This window comes from Phalacrocorax aristotelis, chromosome Z (genome assembly GCF_949628215.1).
Source record: "Phalacrocorax aristotelis chromosome Z, bGulAri2.1, whole genome shotgun sequence".
Taxonomy (NCBI): domain Eukaryota; kingdom Metazoa; phylum Chordata; class Aves; order Suliformes; family Phalacrocoracidae; genus Phalacrocorax; species Phalacrocorax aristotelis.
Genome location: NC_134311.1, coordinates 53,925,495 through 53,951,557, shown reverse-complemented (window position 1 = coordinate 53,951,557; position 26,063 = coordinate 53,925,495). Strand labels below are relative to the sequence as shown.

The window sequence follows — 26,063 nt, the reverse complement described above, 5'->3', positions numbered from 1 at the left end:
AATACAAACTGGAAGAATACTTAAACAGATGATAAAAAATACAATAGATGTTATAGAAGTCAAAACCAGTAACTAAGAATCTAGATATATGATATGGTTTGCTGCAAGACTGAGACTTGTAAGAGCTTCTGCAAAACAGAGCTTTTGCTTATAAGCCACGAATCAGTTCTGGTGTGGTTCCCCTGTGCAATTTTTTATACCATTAAAAAAATCTCTAAATTTCTTCACCATGTATGGATTTTTTGGGTACCTGTATTCTCTAACAACGTCTTTGGTGTGTTGGGTCTGTTAATTATTTCTACAAGCTGGTGCAACACCATTGGAATATAAGGCTGCATCTCTATACCTGAAACAGCCAAAAAAAAAAAGATTCAGAAGAAAATGACCATTAATATACATAATCTACATAGATCTGGTACCTTGCACTTACTAGCAAGGACAAAAATCTCAAATTCAATCTTAACATGAAAGTATCACTAAAAAACCCCAAAACACCTAGACAAACCATGTGCAAAGATTCAAAGGAAAAAAAAATATCTTACCCATCTGAATGGAGATTTCTCCAATTGCCCAAGTGGCATTGTTGCACACAGAAATGAATTCTGGGTTTAGGTTGGTTCCCAAAATGGGCATTAATTCAGCTAGGAAAAAAAAAAAAGGTTTTAAAATCTCATACAATACAACCATCTTGTCCCATTACTGTAAGATCACAGGGGGAAAAGTTTTTAAAAATCATGTAAGCCTATTTAAATGCTTGGAAAGCATTCCACACAAATTAACAACAGCTCTATTTCTGCTATATATCAGATTAACCTGGATTTTAGAACATAAGCAGATCAATGCAAATCTCTTCAAATTACGATTTTCGAATGTTTCTAATAGGCTTTATCTTTATGTAACACTAGAAACCTTTTTTCTTCCCTTCCATTGCTGGGCCAAGCGCAGAGAGAAGAGGGAAGAAGAAAAGACCCACAACATAGCTACAAGTACTTGTAGTTTTATAACATAGTTGAACAACTGTCAAATCACCTGGGTAGCTATGTATTCAGTTATGCTTGAAAAACAATGAACCCTAGAAGGCAATCACATCTTTGATTAAATTTTATGAAAAAACTAGTCACAAAGATAGATTATAACATCTGCCAAATAAATTTTAAGTTCCAAGCCTATCCAAGCATTCATTTGGCAAGTTAAGTGTATCTCAGGAATATCTGCAGGAAGAGACAGCAAATATCATGGCTACTGAAATTAAAAACAAAGCAAAAAACCAAACCAAAACCTACTGTCTAGCCAGGTTTTCTAACTTTTATATTTATAATTTTATGGAACAATAGACTAATAGAAAAAAAAGCTACAAATTCAAGATCATATCAAAGCAAACAGCTATTCTAATTGAAGTCTAAGTATATCTGTTTTGCTGTATTGCAGCACAACACGTAGCTTCTTAAATTATAGAAATCATGACAAAAATGAACTTTTGTTCTTATTTTTGTAGACAGTGCAAGTCTTTGAAACACACGATTTGAAGGAGAAAAGACTAGAGACCCTTGCTGATAAAGGAAAATGAAAGCTTACAGCACAATGAAAAGCCAACCCATGGAATAGGGAGCCTAACAATGGCTAAACAAGCCTCCTACCTGTTTGTAAAACAAGTTAATTGTTTAATATGTAAAAGAAACATACCGATGCAAGGCTTAACATGCTGAAAACACGCCTTTGTCAGATCACCTAACAATGCAAAAGAACTCTGCCGTACTTCAGGCATTTTATCCTAAAGAGAGGGGAAAAAAAAATTTAGAAGTGTTTCTGATTCTCTTAAGAAAGAAAATCCATGGATCAAAAAGGTTACTCATCTCACCTGCATGCACTGGTACATTAGTTCCAGGATATTGCTGCGAGCCACTAGCTGTTCAATGTTGCCTCCAAGTCCTTCAGCTAAACCACTGAGTAAATCAAGAGCCACAATCATGAAATCTTTATCCGGAGCCTCATGTTGGTCTGGATGAACATTATGCAACTGCAACAAATAAGTATGCATTTTCAAAATGAGTATTAGATTTTTTCTTAGGGGAATGCATACACAAGAAAGTTTCAGAATAGCAGTTTTATTTAGATATTCAATGGCTATACTACATACCTCCCTGCAAACCTGTAACTTTACATAGTTAATATATTGGTTTAAAGAGACATTCTGGAAACATTGGAATAGCAATAGAAAAATACCATGGCTTGTGCAAGGGTCTTCTGCACCAGATTTACACAACGCTGGTACACAGGTTCACAGTATGGAAGAAAGCCAGATTGCAAGGCAGTAGCAACTGACGACAGGCACTACAATTAAGAAAACAAAAAAGACAGAAACTAGTTACTACCTTTTCTCACAACTCTGAAGTGCCTTTTACTTGGGAGAAGTAAATTGAAAGATATTACCATTTTAAGTATATCCACATGTAACTGATTAAGTAAATACAACCTAGAAAGGCAGTACCAATTAGCTGAGCCAAGCAACTGTCAGCAAATTGTTAACTCTCTCCTACATATGCCAGTTCAGAAAATTTCTCAGCAGCAGCATCTTCTTAGAGGTACCCAAGAAAGTACATACAAAAGCAGTTACAATAATTCAGCCAGCACTTAAACTAAGTACAAGCCATAACATTACCTAAGAGTTATGAAACGAATTTTTCTAGAGGTGCTTTCCTGCTTCACACTTGGAAAGTACAGAGAAGAGTTTACATGGTCTGGTTCATACCTTCAGCTTGTTTGGCAATTGTTTTAAAGGAGGGATAAAGCGAGAACAAGAAGAAAGAAGACAAGAATAAAAGGGGGATGGAACATTTTTTCCCCTGAGAATCCCAAAGAAAACTCTCCAGAATAGCAGAAAAAAAATGCAGATTTCTGCTAAACTAATGACATTTCCTCAATCACAAAATTTTCTTACTACAGCCAGAATATTTTCTCCATATTAGGATATACCTAGCACTGTCAGCTTTTATGGTCATACTTCCTAGTATGAGCATATTTAGTAGAAAGTGTAATTCCTAAAAGAAGTTGGTAAAAAAATATTAATATTTTAACATTTACCTCTAATAAAGGGAAGAGATCTTTATCTTCATCCTTCAACATGTTCCACTTCTGGATTAATGGAGGCATTAGCATCTGAATGTATTCCTGTTTAGGATGAAAATGCATCAGCTGCTGAAACACTTCACTGCATACTTTTTATTGCAATGCTAGAAAATGGATATATTAATAATTGATATATATTCTACTTTTTCAGCAAAAAACCCTGATGTACTCTAATTCCATTATTGTTACAATACGTAGAATTAATAATAGAATTTACAATTTGTGTCTTAAGATTTTTTTCTGAAGCACTGAAGTACTTTTGCAGAGTGAATCTTTTCCTCCAGGTTTTGTTTCAGTCTAGCAACTTTTAACAGGTGCCTGCGTTGTTACAAATCTGTATGATTGCATCAGGGCCTATGGAAAATAATTTTACTAGCAGTGCAATCTGGCTGTGCACCTGCCACCTGCTTTTCTCAACCATTTCCCATTGCCCTGATGCTACAACCCTATCCTCCCAAGTTCCTGAAACTTCTTCCTCAAGCAACTCACCGTTCATAAAGAAAGTAATTTCCTGTCTCTCCAGAAGGACATACTCACCTGTTCTGTATGAAGCTAATGCATCTTCCCTACCACTGCACAGCCACAGTCACAAGGACATTGACCAAGGCATCCCTACAGTGCTGCTCTTCCCAGAAGGTATCTAAGCAGCCAACAGAAGCTGCCAACTAATGCTATGTCGAAAGATACAAAATTTTAAGTGTCTGAAGAAAGTCCCACCATCACCAGGAGCTCCCATTTAGCTTCCTCCTGGTGCTGTCAAATATCAAGGTGAACAGGGCCATAGGGAGACTGAAAAAGAGGTCCTTTGATGGTGTGGCATGTTGGATGGCAAATAAAATGCCATGGACACAACTCATTGTTTTATTCTAGTGCATCTATGTCATATGAAGCACTACAGAGAAATAAAACAAATTTCAATAACCATCATAAGATGCAGACATGTGATATGTATGTAGATTCTATTAATAGAAGTACACTAAAAACACACTATATTTGCCTGTGTGTTCTGTGCTTTGTCCAAAGGATTCTGTGTTTTCTAGATATAAAATGAATGCCTGTCTTACTCTCTGCTAAAGCAATTTCTAGTAATGATATGATCCATACACTGGAAAAAGACACAGAGAGTAGGTTAGCTATACTGAAAGTGGCTATAAAAAAAACCAGTTTGGTCATTAGAAGTTAAAACACACATTCCACCAATTTCTCCGAAGTCCCATTTCAGATATATAAGATATATATACCTATATCTATCTATCCCCTCTGAGCTGATAAATTCTGAGCACGAGAGAAAAAGTTGCAATGAGGAGCACATTTCACAAGCCACCATGCATGCAATCAAAATGGCGACTCTTTGGCTAGTGGGCAAGTTACATGCAGTCTATGTATTTTACCTGTAAATATTTAGTACTAGCAAAACCTACACATATCAGCATTTCTGCTTTATAAGATGTAAAGCACGTGACAAAAACCACTGAACCAGTTTTTACAATTATGATGTGTACTTCTACAGAACATAAGGTATACTCACTGGTTTATTTAGATGATGTCCTACAGAATCTGCCAGAGTTCCTATAGCGTCATAAAGAATGAGCAGGTTTTTATGCTGGTATTTACTAAATGCGAAGACCAAAGTGTCAAGTATATATGCAAGATAAGGAACAAGCTCTGTACAAGCCTCCTCTTCTAGAGTAGCAAAGGCACTGAGGGACAAAAAAACCCCAGGTCAGTTATTATCTTGGAACAAAACAAAATGCCCTCAAAATGCCCACACTACCCATTTCCATTTAAACATAGAACTGTATATAGTCCTCAAATTCATCCAAGACACATTTTCAAAATATTACTGAGTTAACCTTGCTCTATTTTGATTGAACAAGTAAGGATTCAGCTCTTACACAGTGACAAACGAAATTAAAAACTATAGCCATAAAACCTGTTATGTACACCTATTATGTACATATGTTTTATGTACATAAAACCTGTTATGTACCTGTTATTTCCCCACCAAGAAAAGCATTACTTTACACAAGTTACAATATATTAACCAAAAAAGCAACTATAACAAAAGCTGTTTACTTAAGTTAAATACGGCCCACGATCTTTAACATATGCTGTAGCTGCACCTGCAAGCCCAAGTGCTGTTGTGCCAGTACAATGCTAACATCAGCCTGTACAGTCAACCGTTCACTACACAGTAAAACAGATACAGAAAGACATGGAAAACTAAAAGCAAGACAGGATGAACAATTTTAGCCTTGGTCAAAGCATACATCAAAGCATACATCATGGCATCATGGAAACTTTTCAGGTTGTCTGTCAAGCATTTGAACAATGGCATTAAAAAACCACCCAAGCCAAACAAACCCACCTCCCCAAGACATGCTGCCTCAGAGGAACATTAAGGAAAGGAAAAAATTATAAGCTATTGAAGATTTACTGGCCTAGCTTGTGTCAAGATTATTATTAGCCTGTCCCTGCACTAAAAATGCATGCATGATGGCATGAGGTGAACAATTCCCTACTAGCATGCTACCAAATACAGAAATGCCTTTTTCTTAACACAACTGTGAACATTAAGTGGCTAGCATTATTTATTTATTTTTATGAAGTATCCTTTCATGAAGGCATAAGACACGAGCAGGAAAACATTTTTCAGTAAAATATCTTTTTGGGTATCACCAACTACAGGAGCAGTTTCTCAATAGTACAGAAATGAAAGTTAGATGCTATGACACAGAAGTTAGTGATGAAGACATACAGTATCCTATGACCAATTTTCAGTTTGGTAGACTGCACAACTATTCACTGGAGCGATGCAGCCTTTTGCTCCTCTCCACAAGGGATCATTGTATTTCCTTGCAATTTAGAAAGCTAGTAAGTATATTTTGACTTGTAACAGCTCTACATTTTCCTTAAAGTGGAGTTTACCAGACAGTTTATTTTTCAGCTGCAACAGTAATTTTAATGCATCTCTGCTTTAAAGAAATCACCTCAAAACACAGTATAAATCTGCGATTAAGCTTCAAATTAAAATCAGGTGCATTGGTATTTTTAATCTTTCCATTCTATCTTTTTTATTACTTTAACAGTTTCCACTGCCCATTGCACTTCCTGCACAAGCACTACATGAGGGTGTTTAACAACCGCAATATACCTCTGTTCAACTACACACACATTTCAACCATGTTTTGGACAAGGAAAGTATGAACAGAAGCATGGGGTTTTTGGTTGTTGTTGGACTTTTTTTGTTTGTTTTGTTTTTAATAGAATCTGCACATAATCTAATTCCTTGGAACTGAAAGTATATGAAACAAAGTCTTATGTCACCGTTTTCCTGCTCATTCAGGAAGGAAGGAAAAGACTATCAGTATGAAAAGACAAAACGGAGTAGATGTTAAAGCCCAACAAATCTGCTAGCCAAATGTTTTAAAAGGTTTATAAAACTTTCATAAGACTTTACACTATAAAACTTTATATAAACACTTTTATAAAATGGAAGTGTTTTATACTGAAATCTTACTAAGTACAGTTCATTAAATTCACTGTATCTGTTCTCAGGCAAGGATACATCTACCCCCTTCTGTGCAAATCTTAGCACAAGAACTCTGACCTCAGCCTGGTCCTTAGGCACTACTGATATCTGAGGGTGGGGTGTAATAACAACAACAAAAAATTTGCTTGCTTCAAGTGTTATGCATATGATCAGATGCAGATTTAACTCTGCTTTAAGAAGAAACCTTTTTGGCAGTCTGCTGTCCACACTCCTGCCCCACACAAACTGACATATAAAAGCTTTATTTGATGAGCTTCCCTGTACATGAGGCACACCTATTCCCATTCCATAAATGGCATGCCCATTAATGGAGCCTTTTTTTTCTCCCTAAATATCAGCAGACAAGGGGGAGAAGAGAATCTTATCTCCCAGGATCTCCCTTCAAGACAAAGAGAATATTCCCTGAAATAAACATAACCCAAATGTTTTGGTAATCCTGAGCTAAATATAAACACCATCAGGATCCAACAATAGGACAGTATTGATCTTGTTCATAGGCATATTAAAAAAGCCAGATTGCTGGTCAATGAAGCATCATATATTGAAAAAAGTGTCATAAAAAATTTATTTTATTATAATAAATCATTTAGTTTGGTGATTCATATACTCTGAAAAACAACCTGGACAAATGAAATACAAATTAACCTTTTCCATGTTATACAACTCTGAGTAATTTGTGACTAATACAGAAGAAGCTGCATCTACTCCAATTCAAAAGCGAACGAAATACATTAAGAGCTAGAAATGGAGTAATGCATTCATTGACAAAGGCATTAATATAGTTGCCCATGAAAAAGCAGTGTCATGGATAGTGCTTTTTGCTTAAGCTTTGGCTTACCTGCAGGCAGCTTCTTGTACTCTCTTGTTGCTATCCAGGATACGCTTTAGCAACTCTGTCATTAATGGCTTCAAGTATGTGTCTGGGGGTTGGCTAACTACCCAGTGTGCATAGCGACTAAGAGTCCAGCATGTAATGGAACGCACAAGAGCCTTTTTGTCAGAGAGGCACTGAATAAGGTGAGGGATCAGCTCGGGAAGATATGGTATCATACCCTGCATGCAGCCTAGAAGGAAAAAATATAGCTATTGCAGTACCAGAATTAACAAAAAGTTCTATTATTTTCTGTTTCCTATAAGGGATGCATTTTCATTATCATCTAGGAATATATTTTAACAATACACATAACAAATCTACCTAATTTATATTAGGTTCTAAAAAGAAACCTTACACAAACAATAATTAAAATCCCCAATTAAACTTACATTCCTTTCAACTACATTTGTACTTCAGTGCTTCCCCAATCTCCAGAAACTGTGCTTTATTAAATGGAATATGGAAGTACATGCAAATAAAATGAGCTTATAAAGCTTGGAGGCCCTATGTCAGTCTACTAAGAGTAACCAAGAGAACAAGTAGGGAAAGATTCAGCCTTGACAACAAATCAATCACAACTAAGAAGGATTCCTTAATAAATTTAAATTTCTTCTTGTTTTTCACTAGTATCATACAAATACTGACCAGCAATAAAAGCCACGCATTTCAAATAAGCAAGGGCAGTAATATTATACTGAGATATGCCAGAAGTACTAACTTTTACCTTGCTTTACTTGAAATCAAAACCAAAGAAGTTTTCTAGTAACAAAGAAACAAGTATGTTCACTAGACACCATGGGAAAAGATAATCCAGGCACGGACCCAAATGTATTCCTTCAGCTTGCAAAGGGACAGAGATGCTGGAAATGCAGACAAAAAGCCAAACAAGCCTGTGAGTCAGTACAAAGGAATGGAAATTATGATATTTAAGCTGGAAAACCATCCACAAAAAGAGCGCAGGGCACTGAAGTCTTATCCATTTCTGAAAACACTTAAATAAAACATATGCTGCAGAGTTAAAAAATGGAGAAATAAAAGAAATTATCTAAGTTATTTAGCCTCCCAAACATGCATAGATTTGAAAATGAAAGATTAAATAACTGCAGTCACCAGTTAGTAGATGTAGACGTTAATCACCAAAACCAAACCAGCTAAGGACATGTACTTGTTTGCAAAAGCAAATTCACCTGGAAGGAATCAGAGAGCTGCTTTAGAAACAATCGAAAATATGGCAACCTGATCTGCACTGTTGCCTTACCTTCAGCAATTGCTCCAAGAACAAGGATACCAGATTCTTTAACTACCCATTCGGGATGGAAGAGCAATTCCTTCAAAAGGGGTAAGATGTGTGGCAGAAGTTCATCACGAAATACATTGGCTAGAACATCTAGAGCAGCAGCAGAACATTTCCCTGAGGGGAATTAACAGTGTTAATCTCTGCTTATTATACAAATAGTTGTAGTTAGGCAATATAATCCCCATTTTAACTTTGATCTGCCACTGGAGTCTCAGGGCATTAGGAGGAAAGATACTTTGATTTCATTACAATACATGGTGATCCACTGTGCTCTGGTGCAAAGCCACAGCTCTTAGAAAGCTAGTTTTGCAGCACTTAAATAGCCACTAAAAGGACTTATACGTTGGGGATATTAAAACGCTGTCAGGAACCACACCATTATATTGCAGCATTATATACCCTACATGATTTCAGGATGGCATAACACTAAGGAAGGGGGAAGGTCTGTGACACAAACGTAACATATAGGAGAAACTAAGGACAGACAGCCTAAAAATACTAGCATTTGATTCAAAGGAATGTGCTTAAATGTGATCCATGTCTCACAGAAAAAAAAGGGCAAAATCATCCAACTCTAGAAACTGAAAGGAATTTGCTGGCCTCTGCTCTGAGCTTTTACACCTTACTCCTATTCTGGGATGCACCAATATAAAGAGGAACACCACAAAATATGTGTTAAAGTTTTAATCCCACATTTTTAGGAAAAAAGCTCATAAAAGAAAAATCAGGAACAACTACAAAACATGATTCAGCAATCCTTACTGTTTTTCTGCTGTGGTGTTGTCATGCCTAGAAAAAATGCTATGGTGCTTTTATAAGGAATGCTCGTATTACAGAATTTATACTGCGCTTTTTGCTTATTATGACCTCAGTTCCTTCTTAATCTGTCATGAACAATCCAACTGGCCTCATTACTAAGCAATGCTGCGAATTGTCAGGCTGCACTGATGCTTCCTCTCTTTTCATACTGGAATTCAAATGTAGATCACTGGATAAGAAATAGGGCACACAATTCTTACGTTCAGATAATCTAAATTCTCTCAAGTCCAGATGACATAGTTAAGAAATCTGTATTGACCTGTTCTGCTCTCTCTTTCAGGCCACCATTCCTGGACAACTTCAGCTTCCTCACTATCTTAATCAAAACTATGGACCACAGGGCACCCTCTGTCATTTCCACTATCTTTTTCAGAAAAAATGTATTTAATTCTGCAACCTCTACACATACAGCAGTAACAAGAACCGCATTATGAATCTAAAATTATCCTTTTTTTTAGAAAGAGGCTTTATGGAAACAAGCATATTTGCACTCCTATTTTCTTCTAAAATAATAATTTAAAAAATCCAGATATGTCCTAGAAGTGTTTGACCATAAGCATCAAGGTACATTCACCTGTCACGAAAACTTGGGGCCTTGGAAGAAAAAAAAATTATGTGGTTGTGTCTGAACCTCAAAACAGTACAATGAGGCTGCTTACAGAGTATATTTAAGGCAGATTTTTAGTAATTTCAATAGCTATATTCTATCACTGAGCTTAAAATCAGTTTGTGGTGTTTTCTTTCCCTACCACATGGCCTAGTGGCCTAATGGTCCTATGACCCATTCATAGGCCATTAGAACTGTGGTTTCCTCACAGCCATCTCCTGTCTTCATATCTGAGGTACTGTATTCTAGTCACAAGCAAATTCCTCACATACAAAAGAACTACCAGTGATGGCTGTCAGTAGTAGCACATTCACACGGGGTAAAAAACCCCAAAATAACCAAACCCAAATGCAGAACCGATTTTAGAGGGAAGACTGAGGTAGAAGAAAGCATTATGCAGCTTCCTGCAGTTACCAGTGTCTAAGAGCTTGTTTTTTCAAACTGAAGTTAAACAGGTGATCCATGTTATTATCTTGATCTGCCAGATTCAAAATAAGAAATAAGTGTACAGATGGTGAGCTTTTGCTAATACAGTTAAAGTGTCACCTGAAAGACTCCCCCTCCACCCCATCCACCAATTATGTTAGCAGATAGTTCTTTTTGTATTCAAAAGCAAAGCCTCAGTATTCCTATACAGAAAGTCCTCCTTTTACTGCAGTTGTTGTATTATGCAAGTAGCTCTAGTTTAAAACATTTTACAAATTACTTTGACATACTTAAATTCCAGTCAGAAATAGTATCATCATCATCAAGTTCATCGTCATCATCATCGTCATCTTCAATACCATCTTCTTCATGTTGCTGAGCCACTGTCCGAGAACGATGAAAACGAGGTCTTATGTCCTGTTCACTATCTGGAATAGCTTCATCTTCTTCAACATCCCCCTGTCATCAAAATGTTTTATCAGATAAACTACTCCAACTATAAAGCTCAAGGAAGTTGAGAATGTAGTTTTAATTCAGGGTTTTATAAGTGTATGAAACATTCACATCCCACTTGTGCTTCCCAGCTAACTAAAAATGCTATTGGTCCTGCATTCTGATGGCTCCTTTACCAGAAAAATGACAGGAAGATAGCAGCAAGAGAGGTAAGCTCCTGCACAAAGTGTCCTTGTTAAGAAATTACTCTTGATGGGAATGAAGTAGAAAGAAGAGAGAGAAATTCTGGTACACAGACATTCTAAAATGTAGTGATGGAAAAAGCCATGTATTCAATTTAAAAGGCATTAGAACTAATTCTGAACACATTTTTAGGCTGCATTGTTGCAGTAGTTAATGTGTAATAGTATCCCAGCTCTGCCAAAGTTGGGTGAGAAGGGACGGGGCAAAGCAGGAAAGCCCACAGACTATTTTCCAACAAACACAGCAGCAGTCACATTTAGTATTTGGAACAGCACACCTTGCCCAGGAAGTTAATCCTCCATTGAACAGGTGGTAGACTAGATTTGCGCATTCTGATCTGAACCAATCTGATTTACAGGTCAGAACCTAACCAGATATTGTTACAGAGTAAAAGAAATTGATGCTCACCTTCAACAGAATAATATCAATCTCTGAATATTTCATACCATTTACCAGCACAGGTATCAGTCTACAAAGAAATATTGACACATGTTAAAGCACCACATAAAAAAAGCAAGCCAGTTTTCAACTACCTGGGCCACAATTTGTTGTAACCCTCACCCTCCCAACCCAAAATAAAAAAACCCTTAGCCAGGTAACAAAAGCTAGTACCCTAAACCAAGCTCCAGTTCATAAGGTTCATCAATATTTTGTAATCTGAAAAAGTATTGATTTCAAATTATGAACTCTTAACTAGAGGTAGTCAGATGGCACAACTGAGTTTTCAAATTAAAAACCAGATATTCTTCTATATGATAATTTATTCTGAAGCACCTTTAAGAAAATAAGTCTAAAGATATTCAGTAAGAATTCAAACTCCCATAATATGCATGATAAACAATTATTAGGTTGGCTCTCACCAATAGTACTTGTCACTTTATTTACTTGTGGCTGAAGACTCTACCTCACTACTTTTAAAGATGGAAGCCTAACTACATTAAGCCCTCCTATCCTTTTGTGATTACTTCAGTAAGACAAGTCTTCAACACTGCAGAGATTTTGACTAATCTGTATTAGGATTTCACTTCATGAGTTCTGAACAAGAAACTTGTTATGGCTATGGGACTCCAAGTGTAGAGACGTATAGCTAGAAGTACTAAGGGGAAAAGGTCAAATACTTCATAAAACACATTCTCCATAAAAAAAAATCTCCATTAAAATATGTATTGCAAGTCAAATCAAGCTGATAATGAAATCACCATTGACTGACCCAGCATCAGTGACAGACTCAATCTCTCTATATTCTACAGCTGAGGATTATTATTTTTGAAGCTACCAGGCCAGCAATAATATGGCAATTGCACATTACCTTCTGAACTTTGCATGAAGGAATAGAATGAAGGAATAGTAAATACTCATATTAACACCAATTCATTGGCATTTCTGCAGAATGTGTCATGAAGTATGAAGGAGCTATGTATTTTATAAGAAAGTCCAATGGAACAAGATGTTAGATACCACAGGAACAGGCTTTTAGAAGATCTTGTCCCACTTTTAATATATAAAAAAATAGGATTATCAACAAGTATGACAAATTTATATAGCTCCCCAGTCAAAAAGGGCTCACCAGCAAATAAGTTGCTTTCAAACTTGACACTGAGAGATCATGAGATAAGTGCAATCATACTCTTATTTGTTTTGCTAGAAATTTAAAAGCTTTTTTTAAAGAAATAGATTTAGTATGATGTTGTTGCAAAGTCAATGTTCATGTATGCCAAAATAAGTTTATTAACTGTTAGTTAATAGTCACTACTATTAAATACTGTTATTCTCAGTATAAAGATGATGTGTGTTGGGAAGGGGGAAGGCAGCCTCAAGAACTATGCATTCTTTTGTCTTTTGAGCTACAAGAATAGGAATTACGTAAAACCATTTTAAAACTTAATTATTTCTTAGAACATTGGTTCTCCTGTTTTCAACTCCTATTGCTCCACTGCTACAGTAGGTGTTTTATTCTCAATTCTTTACTTTCTAATTGCTTATGAGACCTGAAATTTTGAGTGTTTTTTAATTGCTTCAAATCCATAATGCTTATTTTTGCTGAGAATAACATGTCCCTTCCATCTGTGATTCTGGTCTTCCTGTCAAGATCTTGAGAGAACTGCCCTAGTAGTTTCAAAAACTTCCCATGCACATATAAGAACAAAGAGTATCCATTTACTGGGAACACTGAAGAATTAATTTCGTATTGTAAAAGACTTTAGATTACTCTGGAAAAAAGTTACAAGCACTACTGCAGACATGCAGATATTTAAGTCTCAAACATGGATACTCATTTCCAATCAGAGATCTAAATTTTGAGGCATAGGAAAATTTTGAAACTTAACAAGAAATAGTTTTTGAAACTTAAACTACTATCAGGCTGCAGAAGTATGAAGGAACACATTTTACTGCTTTCTTCAAGTTAAAATTGCAACAGCAATTGATATAAAATTGATTCCTAAATCCAAGTGTTGTCATGCCATTTTGTTATGTTCTTTACAAAATGGGTAACGCTTTGCATGACTAAGCATATAGAAGCATTGCACAGAGGTGCCTACATCAGCAGTTGTCAAGACAATATATTCACGGTACACCAGACATTACAGGCAGTATCATGGAGATGTTTGTTTAAGGTTAAGTGCATACTAGTACATCTTTGCATTCATGTGAAGCCTAAAAGCCTGTTAAGCTTGAGGCAAAGCACCACAGTGACATGGTTTAGGCTGATTCTGGAGCTCGTTGGGTCTGAAATCCTCAGAAGCCTTTTCCATGAACTCTGCTACAGCGTTTTTACTATGCACCAGAACTAGCTACAGGAAAATTCTTCTAAGCATACTGTTTAGAGTAACCAGGAACAAGTCAACTGATGTTGAAATATGACTATTTCAAAATAAACAGGAGTTGTAATTTTTAATACTTACTTAGTAAGATGCCGACATAATACATCTTTACAAATTGGCTGTTCAGCCAAAGTCAGCCAAAACTCACAAGCCTCCAAAGCCACATTTTCATCTTGGTCCTGGGTCCTTTCAAGCATGTACTACACAAAATAAAAATAAATTACTTGTATAATATAGAAGTTTTAAGTGTCCAGAAGCTGCTGCCAACATTGGAAAGTATATTTGCAAAACAAGACTGCACTACCATAGCAATTTTGTTCCTTTGCGGTGAGGGGAAGAAACAGACATAAAAGACTACTTAAGGCTATAGTGAGAATAAGCTATGTAAATTCTTTCTTAATAATAGATGATTCAGACTGTAAAATGCTTTATTACTTGAGAACATTATTACCAGGAAACTGTAGAGATGTAACTTAAAGAAAAGCAGCTTCCTGTGAGTAGATTTTAAAAAATTTTTTACTGCACCTTTGAACAAAAAGGTGCAGCTATACCCTTAATAAGATGGAAATACTTTTTATTTCCAGTACCATAAAAAGCTTCCCTTCCAAATCTTGATTACCTGACCAGATGTAAGTAAGTAGAATCCACAACAGGAGGAATGAAAAAAAAAGGTCTCCCATTTTTCTAGCATGAATGAAAATTCAGAGATTCAGTATCAAATCTTTAAGCTTCCTATTAAAATTTAATGCTCCTTCAACCAAAAATAATCAATACCAGCATAAACAAAAAAGCCTAAGTAGACTACTGCTATATCAGTTTCTTATACACAACTGCCAAAACAGCTTAGAGAAGACTCTTGCAACTTGCAAAATATAAATTCTGCATTCTTCTGTGTCAGTCCTTATTTCTGGAACAGTTGGTCCTTCCATTAATTTTAGAAAGCCTCATGAAAGTCCATGCAGCCACCTTTCCTCACATATGGATTTAGAGAAAAAGATCTGTCTTCAGCTGCTTCAGAATACCATTTTATTCTCAAAATTAAATAGAATGGGGGGACCTTAATTATCCTTACGCATTTCAGGGATGCAAGACTTGCCATGAATGCACCCTTTCCTACAGAATTGCACTAAATTGCAAGCTTTTCCTAAAGGTTCACTATTGTGATTAAGAACTCACAGTAACAGAAACGCTGCTCTCTTCTGAGTTGTCAACAGACTGCAGCTCAGAAAAGTGAAAAATGTCCTACTCGTTGCAAGCAAGTCTTCCTTAATATACCTCAAGTTAAGAGACTTGGCGTTTTTCCCCAGAGGGCTTGAAAATCCACTACTTTATTACGGATTTGTTATTTGTCAGGAAGACAAAACCAGACTGAAAAAATAATCTGAAGATCGCCCTCACACTGTCATTTCCTCTTTAAGTATCTATTCCAAGTATTATACTACATGCTCCATGAAGTTAGCAGTAGACTGAAAAGGCTACTTACACTCAGTGGTGTAAGATAGCCATATACATAGCTTAGAAATCATAGCGAGAACAGTGATCCTAGTAACAAGCAAATTGTGGGAAGTGTATTTGAAGGTGCTTTTTTTTTTAATATTATCATGCTAGATTCTAACAAATACATTGAACGATGAGCTATAGAGTTCTAATAACTTCAGGCAATGCAAATAATTGCTTCATCACAATACATTAAAAACTGCATAGAAAGATTACTCAGTACAGTTTTGTGTACTCAAACAATGTTATTAGTCTTGTTAAGTCAGACCACCACAAAAAGAATAGTGGGATACACAAAGTATTAAAGAACACATCCTCTGAGCAGTGACAGACATGACTTTACCTGAAGAAAGCAATAGGATGCAAAAGTCAGGATTTCTACTGAGAAAGATCTCAGGATGTTTGGATAAATATGCTCTGTGAGCATATAAGTGCAATCTAATAATTGAAATGTTAGGTTGGTCTGCTCCTGACATACCTTGTTACCGTGTCCTCAGACAAAATAATAAACATGTGCTTCTGCTCACCTGGAAGTGCATGCTCAAAAAACTCAATGAAATCCAAACTTAGCCATTCCTGTACACTCCAGGTATTTGGCAAGAAAGTATACTAAACCTGTCTGCTTCAAAAGCTGTCTGCCAAGACCTTCTTAAGAATATTAGTGAACCAGTAGTGATTCTAACTATTTTAAAAGTGATTCTCCACAAGCATATAGAACAGGTACAAGTTCCTCCCTTTTAAGACTTCACTTACAGCAGCCGTCAGCAGCAGCATTCAGCTTGGAGGCATTACAGCATTGAAGGTGCAAAACCTAACTCATGTGAATGCTGAACAACAGTCAGTTCTAGGATATTACATTTGCATTTATCAGGATGTATACAGAACTGGGGAATTCAGTAATAGTACCCAGTAGTTCCAAAACCGGAATAGTCTGTAACAGATCAGAAAATCACTGCTACTGTCTTTTATAAAGAGGGAGTCTAGTAATAGTTTTCCCAAGAGCAAAACACCAGCTATAACAAGAATCATAGAATCATAAAGGTTCGAAGAGACCTCTAGGATCATCAAGTCCAACCGATCCAATACAATCTCGGAGCTTTGTCTGGTTGGTGGCATAATTTCTGCCTACAAAATCCAGACATTCCTTACTGATCTTAGGAGGATGAAGAGCCAGAGACACTACCACTTCTTGACAGTGTCATCTCCAACTATTTACTTTCTCAAAAAAAAACCCAAAAAACTCTCAACCCACCAAACAAAAAACCCCACCACCAAGTACCAACAATCTTTGTTTGTCCTATGTTATATAAGAACATGTCTGTCAAGACTGGTGTCACTGAATTCCAGACAACATATAGGAAGACTAGACAGCAGGCCAAGGCTGTCAAGGGTCGCCTCAGCTTTACGCATCTCTAATGCCTGTGTCCAGGGGCAAAAAAAAACTTAACACCTTCATGTTGTCTGGACATAGTCCTTATGGATTTTGACACTGGGTTATGACCCACTTGTCCACATGAAGTCTGCATGAGAAATCTGATCTTAGCTATATTTCCAGTCTGACAAGTAGCATATGCAAATGTTACCTAGAAACTGCCAGTATTTCCCAGAAACATGGAAATTACAGCCCAAAGAATTGAGTAGAAGGAAAAACAGAGCTGACTGGTCCTCTGGTAGAAAAATCTGCACTCATCTAGAATAGTAAAGGGACCATCAAATGACATTAACATCTACAGCCAAATGCCATGGGAGGCCATGTCATCAGTAGCTCAAAAAGCATCTCAGCTATATAAAATGACATGCTTTATCCTTGTTGTGGTCAACACACCCAAAAAAGTGACAGCTTCAATGTGTGAACTGTAGCAGTATCAGCACTAGCACTAGATTTATAATGTGATCCTCTCATTTGGGGTCAAGCAATGCCTGGCTGCACCATAGTATAGCTGACCCTAGCCATTTCAGGATCATTTAACTTAATGAAGAATAACCAACTGTGTTATGCATTGCTTGTCAAACACATGTCAAGTTGGCAATTAGCTAAGAAGAAAGTTTCAAAGGAAAATGAAGAGTAGGCAAGTGCAAGAGTTAACATATCTGTTCTGATGAATGCTTTATTTGTTATCATTTCCGCAACTCCAATCACCACACAATCTGGGAAGTGAGACTCACCTCAACTATACTAATCATATGAGGGAGCAGGCGATCCATTCGAACTTCCAGCAACATTACCAGAGCACGGCAAACATTTTTACGTACTTCAGGCTCCTCATCACCAGCCAGTGCAAAAAGATTCTGTTGGAAAGCAATACCAGTTGAAAAGCTTCAGTTCATCTAGTCCAACTTGTACTTAAATTGATATTACTGGCAAATTAAAGTATACAAAGATGTACTTCTGCACTTTCCCACCCCATACCTCAGAATACCATTTTATTTCTTCAAGAGATATGATTCAGCAAATGAACTCTTCAGACTCTCAATATCTATTGTACACATAAAACACTGAATAATATTAGCACTGGCACAGAAACAGTATTTGCTGGATTTCTTTTTTTACCTCCTAAACATAAATGAAGTTCTGAAGCCAGAGAACTCCATCAGTGCATAACAGCAGCAAATAAAATACTCCACATAACCAAAAATACTACTCTTCTAATCCCTTCTAATTCAGTAGCAGTATTCAGAGCGACCCAGACAGACTCAGTGCCATGATGACCCCTGTACTGCACTTTCCATCACAGGTAAGTGACGGACTGTTGCCACTACTTTTACACCTTTATGCAACAAGGGTTTCCTCTACTTATGAGGATGAAGCATCTTTCAAAATACTATTTTTTGGGGGGCTTGGAGAGCCCTTAGAGCAATCAACTCTGAACACAAGCACATGGAATGAACTTCAGTCTGTGGGGGCTGAAGCTAAGAACAGGCAATCAGAAGTGGGGAGTTTGGGTGTAGAGGTAGTTGTAATTCAAAACTCTTGATAACTCATATATGTAATTTGACTTAACACCCCAACGAAGAATGTACACCCACCTCAATAAAAGGATCTATGTGCAACATAAGAGCTTGAGTTCTGCTGATGATAAATTGATTGACACATGCAACAGCATGAGACCTACAAATGGAACAGTTAAAATATATGTTGTTCATAAGTTAAACATATTTTCTAAACCATACACAGGCATCAAAAACATTAGGAAGCAAATTACATCATCCAAACATCATCTAGAGCAAGAGATAACAAATCTACGCATCTATAGTATTACCAAGCAAAATTACTAAACAACATTTAAGTACCACCTTGTACTCTGATATATCCAATAAATGTTTAAAAATAAAGTATTCAGTAAATAAAACCAGAGCAGGATGACTACACTTTGCATATTTCTTCCAAACAGTATGCAAAGATGGTCATCTTGAGTATATTATGATTATTGATCTTCTCAGATATTAACAATTCCATACAAGTCAGCATGGTGAAATTTTGGCATGCCCTTCTTTGTTCTAAACTACAACTATATTGTTCACACATTTGTCTCACTAAATACTAAAAACATTGCTAAGGCAGCTGGATACTTAAAAACAAACACACACTTGTAGCAGGTTACATACTAAGAAACTTGTGGTAGAAATATACAAAAAAAATGAGGCATTGGTTCTTCTATTCCTTTTCACTGAAAGCCATTTTCATTCTCAGAGATACAAAAGTCAAATTCCATAAGCAAAGGCACAAGGCAAAACTAGCTGTAAAATATTTTGAAGATCCATCCAAGTATTTTTACTAATGTAACTCCAAACTTCTATTTTTTTTTTCAGACATTTCTTGGAAGATTGTCTCATAAAACTTTTCAAAAGATGTCTCTTGACAGATGCTTTCAACTTGAAACTGGTTTAACAGTCTCAAAGCCAAAAACGTCGCAGCATAGGAAAAGTGAAAGACTGTATAACGTGGTAAGGAAAAAAGTGTGTTTTTCTCCATTTCACCCAGCTCTAAAGAATTACGAAGCTTAGCTTTCCACAGGAGCAAGTTCATGCTTTGTTATTTATTTTTCTTAGAGTGCATCTTTTTTAGGTAAGTTTCTAAATCTTGTTTGAACCCTATCACGATATATTCCAAGTTATACTCTTCCTTAGTCTTCACAGTCTACTATTCTTGGCAATACAGAATTGCCACCTCTGAGTTATAGAATCTTTCAATATAATTTCCAAAGAGGAGTTAAACACTTTTCACAGAATCAGAGAATCACAGAATGGTTGAAGTTGGAAGGGACCTCTGGGGGTCGTCTGGTCCAACACCCCTGCTCAAGCAGGGCCACCCAGAGCCAGTGGCCCAGGACTGTGTCTAGATGGCTTTTGAATATGTCCAAGGATGGAGACTCCATCAGCCCTCTGGGCAACCTGTGCCAGTGCTTGGTCACTCTCACAGTAAGAAAAGTGTTTCCTGACGTTCAGGAGGAACCTTCTGTTGTTTCAGCTTGTGCCCACCACCTCTAGCCCTGTCACTGGGCACCACTGGAAAGAGTCTGGCTCCATCATCTTTAGACCCTCCCTTCAGGTATTTACATACATTGATTAGCTCCCCCAGTCCCAGCTCTCTCAGCCCTTTCTCACAGAAGAGATGCTCCAGTCCCTTCACCATATTCACAGCCCTTTGCTGGCCTCTCTCCAGTATGTCCATGTCTCTTGCACTGGACAGCCCAGAACTGGACACAGTACTCCACATGTGGTCTCACCTGGAAGATGAGGGGAATGACCACCTCCCTTAACCAGCTGGTGACAGTCCAGCCCAGGATACCATTAGTCTTTGTGGCAGAGGCACACTGTTCGTTCATTTCAGGGTAAAAGCTACTCTTCTTTGTAATAAATTAGCAATAACAATTTAATTTTAATTAGGAATTCTTTTTCTATTCTATACTTTGTTACTTTGGAAAGCTTAATACAGTTTTACAGTGAAAAGACAATGAACCCATTTAATTTGATTCAGCTGGAAGATAAAGAACTTTAAGTTTTGGTGCAGTTAAAGCAGAAAAAGTTTTCTGCAAGAACTCAGACTATTGTCAGCAAAAGAATTGACTCTCCTGTTGCTAAAGTCATTACAAAATTAATGCAAAATCATTCTTTATAATCAGAATATTAAGTTTTACCCACAACATTGAATTTTTCATAATAATACACAAAAATTTTAAATGGTTTTATTTTCAAAATCATAGGCTCATTGTACATTTGGAAAATGTATGAAGAGGTGAGATTGCTGTATTAACTAAGTAGATAAACATGGAAATTACTGACACATGAAGTCTTTGTGGATCTCTGCAGGATCTTTTAACAAACTAGGCATGTTTTAAACAGATCTACAAAATAGCACCCTTGCTGCTCAAGTAAATAAAATTTTAACAGGTAACTGTACTACAACATCTAAACCTACCTTATTTTTGGACTGCTGTGCTTGAAGAACTGCAAGAATTTAGGTATCATGATATTGAGTGGTCGATCCAATATATCACTATCTAAAATTTCAGCAGAATCTTCACATATCTTCTGAAGAGCACCAAATGCACCCTGTTTAAAAAAATAAATCTCTTTCACATTCTGAAGAAAGCAAAACTTCAGGTTTTGTACAGAACAGATAATTTCAGCACCTCACAGTAAACAGAGCTAGTTAGCACAGTAAATGCAGCTAACTAAATATGGAGTTAAACTGAAACATCCTTAAGGCTTTTTATTTAAGCACTTTATACCGGCATCTGTAAGCTCTCAAGCTGGGTGACTCAGTAGATAAGTGGTAATTTTAATTTTAGCATTCAATACTCATCTATTCAATCATATTTTTAAAAAATGCTTAAAAGCTAGTTCTTATTTGAGAAATAAATGTCCATGTGCAGAACCATCCGATTTAATTACATATATAATTGTATTTCCTTTTGTGGTTTGTTATGGGGCAAAACCGAACTCTGGATATGATGGTCAATTTGAGTTTCAAGTGTTCTTTCTTTTCCTTGAGGAAGCAGCACTAAACCACTACATAACATCATGGCATCTTGGACCATTATCCTGTCTCTGAGAACTATTTTATACAAAATGCTTCATACACTTTCATGGACGTAGTATCAAGTAACTAAAATTGTTTGATCGCTTATTTTTTTAAATTAGACAAGGCTTTTTTTCTCTTCAGTTTGAAACAGTTAAGTTGGTATTCATGTATTTTCCTTCATACATACTGAACAAAACAGTTCATTTCACCCTGATAGAACAATGACAGATCCCTTTTCCCGATCAAGTTACAAGAAGAACGAACACTACTTTTAAGTAAGAAAATTCAGGGTCAGCTGATGATGTCTAAAAGGTTAGGCATCACAGAGTGGTAACTTCAGGACACTTCTCAGCTGAGATGCTACCACTACCCATCTGCAGTCTTATTCTGCTCTTATGCAAAGAAAACCAATTTGTTTGAATGAACAGTAAGAACGTGGAATGCACTTAGAAGTATGAAATTCAAGCCACTGTTCTCTGCGGAGAATATAGGTGCATGTATACATACAATACATAGTATCTATGAAAAGAGATAGAAATAATCAAATCCAGATGATAATCTATTTTCTGCAAGTCTCCTTACCTCACAGGTATTGTAATCTTCAGAATCCAGCAGGCTGCAAAGCTTTGGTAAGAGCTCAGGCCAATTCTGTAATTCCCCTTTTGAGGCAATGGTTGTTATAAGAATGCCTGAAGGAATCAGAGGGATGAAGGAAATGAGATCTCACATCTTCACATTTCATACAAATTTTTCCTCATTTTTCTTCTCTCAAAGATCTACGGAGTTAAGAAATTTCTTCTTTTGTCAAGAACTGGCAAACATAAAAAGCTGAATGGTATTTGAAGGGCTTTGAAATGCAAAGATAGGTTGTCGTTTCCTGGTACCAGGAAGGGCTCCGACATGAGAAATCAAGCACAAAGTAATTCCAGTTAAGGAAATAATTATGCCCAAACACTGCAGGGCAGTTTTGGCTCTAAATTTTCTAAACACTGTACAAATCTTGACCTCCAGTAAATATAGAGTGTCCACCTCAAGTCACCTCTTCTTTATTATGATTCAAAACCATAAATGTGGGAAGCTGTCATTCAATAAACTGACAACCCAGTGCTAAGTCACATGTTCACAGTTTTGCTGTGTTTACAACAAAAGGTTAAGGACACATTCTAAGACTGAGATACCTACTAAGAGCTTACACACTACGGCAGGTCATCCAGTGATCAGCTGTAGGAGTTGGCTGATTGCGATCCAGCAAACAGATAGGTCAGCCCAAAGAGTCACTAATTCTGTTTTGACCACATACAGAAATCCCAGGAAAAACTAATTAAGTGACAGGAACAGGGGAGGCTGCTCATAAACTAAGACTGACTTTGTATGAGTCCATTTTGCCACAAGACAAAATGAAACAATCCATTATGCTACTGACAGTCACTTCTAAAGAGTATGAATACTACAACTAGTAATCTCCTAAATAACAAGTGATGAAAAAAGCTTTCCTAAGCTTTTTAATTGAGCTGATCACAAGATAACATTTTTCTTTGGAATAAAACCTTAAAATTCTTGTTAAATACACAAAAACACAGGATACGTTACAAAGCAAAGGACATTCTGGAGAATACATACAGTAACTACGAGATATTTTGCATCATGTTTCCTTTGATGCAATAAGGCTGGAGAACCCACAAAGACAAAGGGTAAAAATGAAGACAGAGGTAAAACACAATTTTACAGCTGCAGAAGTAGTTTGTATCCAGTTCTCTTCGTAACTGCAACTGAATAGAAAAGATTCCCAAAAGCCTATGGAGATCTATGGAGTCTTAAAGACTGCATTTCTCCTGAATATTACGGTCCTGCAAAGAATATCAGATGTATTAATAGAAAATAGTTGTTACTGTTGCTGGATCTTAATGGTCCACTTTTTTTTAATTAAACTGAACTTCACAAAAAGAACAAAGTAAGTGAATTTTCTTGCCTTTTAGTCAAATAACTTAAACTGCAAAATTTTCTCCATAACTTAGCTTAGCACAGGTTTGTTTGTAGACTTGTAGACTGACCTGTAGACAGGTTCAGAAACAAACATAAGAATGAAATTCCTGGAACTCCTTTGGACTAACACATGACAAAAGCTATATCACGAGTCTCAAAGGGATAGGTAGTTTTGAAAAAGAGTCGGTTGAAGATCTTTTCAAGGTCCTAGAAGTGGTTTCAGAGGATGACAGTCTGCCTATACTTGTAATATGTGCAAGCGTTCACAGCTGAACAAAAGACTATCTGAAAACTACTTTAAGCATTCCTTCAAAAGGCTTATCACAGATAGCAACAGGATAACCTAGGAGAAAATACTTCTAGATGCATAGGCATGAACTGACCTGAGGCCACTGCCTCTTGCAACAGAGATGTATGCAGTTCAGACCATACCTGTCATTATGACCTTTCTGTACAGGTCTGCAGAAAAGCCATTTAACACTGTGCTAATGTTTTTGAAATGACAAAGAGACACTTTAGTGGGGACAAAAAAAATAAAGCAATCATATCAAAACAATAATGTCAGACTATCAAGAACTTAGGCAACAGCTATAGCATTTGAAGTTTCGCAAAGGTTTTAAGAACAATGAGAAGACAGCCACATAAAATTAAGTTTTAGGCACTTAGGTTCATGTTAAAAGGAGTCTTCATAAGCTTCTAGTGAGCTTCAGCTCCTTTCAAATGTGAAGCTTTTCCCATCCACCTGCTGCTTTATTTGGCTAGCAGGGAACAGAAGACACCAGAGTTAGCCGCTGTAGCTTTCTCTGCAACACTTCAGACACAGAAACATGGACATCAGAAGAATAGCCCAAACCTGTCAAAGCTGCAAACTACTAAACTGATTATTTCTTTACTTTGATTAGAGCTGACAGTTAAAACAGGCCTTTCCTTCTGACCAACATACTAAGCTGCAAGGTTAGAAATCTAAAGTCTTTTTATAAAGACTGTCTCTGATTTGTAATGAACTTCAAAACAGTATTACAGAATCTGTTGATATTTCACTTGACAAACGTGAAATCTAACGAATATAGCTAATTGAGCAGTAAATATACTAGAGAACAAACTCCAGAGGGATGTCAGGAATCGTTAAAAACATGAGCGCAATTGTCACGACAGCATCTTTTATGTCACTGTTTCAATTACATGCAACTCCACTTTACAGCATCAATTCTACAATAAAAAATGAACATAAAGTAGCTATGCTTCAGTACTTTAATTTCAATAACACGACGGGGGAATGTTGGAGTTTTTGGGGTGGTGTTTCGCCTCTGTAGCTCCTGAAGTTGATTTCTGATCTCCTTAATTCTAAAAACCTGACTTCATAGCAAAGTTCTGCCCCACAGGGCCATCATTAGTTTTCCGCTATCCTTCTGCAGTGAAGCTCTCCAGTCCCACTGCTAGTCTAAAGCACTCAAACTATTTGTCCTGCTTGCTTTTGAGCTGCATCTACACTAAGATTCTGCCCAGACTAGAATCCCCAGAAAGTTTTAAGAACATCACAGACACTTCCTAAATAGATGCATTTACTTCCTGCTAAGTTTGTGGGTCCTCAACATGTGCAGCCAACTTTTTGAACTTGAATCCATAGTTCAACATTAGCACATGGAGTTTTAAAACCTGTACCTCACAGCACAGAGAAGTTCCACACTGTTACTCATTTGGGGATTAAAACAGCGAAAAAGCTAAGCAAGGGTACAACAATGTGTAGTTACTATTTGGTCTCAAGTCACAGTTCTAAAATCAACTCTGTTGCCATGCTCATTCTCCTCAGCAAAGTGACTTCTGAGGATGGGATTAATCAGCTTGCCTCCATCTCGGCCGAAAGATACCAGCTTTTGTCTGGTTACCACTAGATGCTAGAGACTACAAAGGAGAGTGAATGCAGCATTATGTCTTTTCTGATGCTATTTTGATGCACTTGCTCACCTTCCTTCCAGAATTCCAGAGATCTTATTTGCAGTTGGCTCATTAAATAGAGAGTGCTCAAACTGCAAAAACCTGTAGGCATCTCTAAGAGCAGCTATAACTAACACATGCCAACTCATATGCTAACAAGGCAGCCTAGGTAGGTAGTAATATACTTACACCTAGCTAGCAGCAAAAGACCCGTTGGTACCAATAGGACCAACCTCACTTTTAAGATAGAAGGCTATAGGGATGCAACATTTAATTACTTCAAATGGGAGAGTGCAAAGCATGCACTAAATAGCAACTCTTACAGAAGCATACAGTTCATTGGTTGCTACTCATCTTCCGAGTTCCTACATGCTTGAATAATCCCTGCAAGGATCACTTAAAG

General features: G+C 36.8%; 1 protein-coding gene across 1 annotated transcript in view; it reads right to left on the bottom strand.

Annotated features, from left to right (window-relative positions):
• TNPO1 (transportin 1) overlaps window positions 1-26,063 on the bottom strand; it is a 55,613-nt gene that overhangs the window by 11,055 nt on the left and 18,495 nt on the right. The window contains exons 5-20 of the mRNA XM_075078500.1: window positions 22,325-22,431; window positions 21,137-21,270; window positions 18,745-18,826; window positions 17,884-18,006; window positions 14,302-14,420; window positions 11,807-11,867; window positions 10,993-11,161; window positions 8,812-8,964; window positions 7,518-7,743; window positions 4,655-4,826; window positions 3,082-3,168; window positions 2,224-2,331; window positions 1,859-2,017; window positions 1,684-1,771; window positions 543-641; window positions 251-346 (exon numbers count right to left, since the gene is read on the bottom strand). Of these exons, the coding sequence (XP_074934601.1) occupies window positions 251-346; window positions 543-641; window positions 1,684-1,771; window positions 1,859-2,017; window positions 2,224-2,331; window positions 3,082-3,168; window positions 4,655-4,826; window positions 7,518-7,743; window positions 8,812-8,964; window positions 10,993-11,161; window positions 11,807-11,867; window positions 14,302-14,420; window positions 17,884-18,006; window positions 18,745-18,826; window positions 21,137-21,270; window positions 22,325-22,431 (1,983 nt within the window). The remainder of the gene's footprint in view (window positions 1-250; window positions 347-542; window positions 642-1,683; window positions 1,772-1,858; window positions 2,018-2,223; window positions 2,332-3,081; window positions 3,169-4,654; window positions 4,827-7,517; window positions 7,744-8,811; window positions 8,965-10,992; window positions 11,162-11,806; window positions 11,868-14,301; window positions 14,421-17,883; window positions 18,007-18,744; window positions 18,827-21,136; window positions 21,271-22,324; window positions 22,432-26,063) is intronic.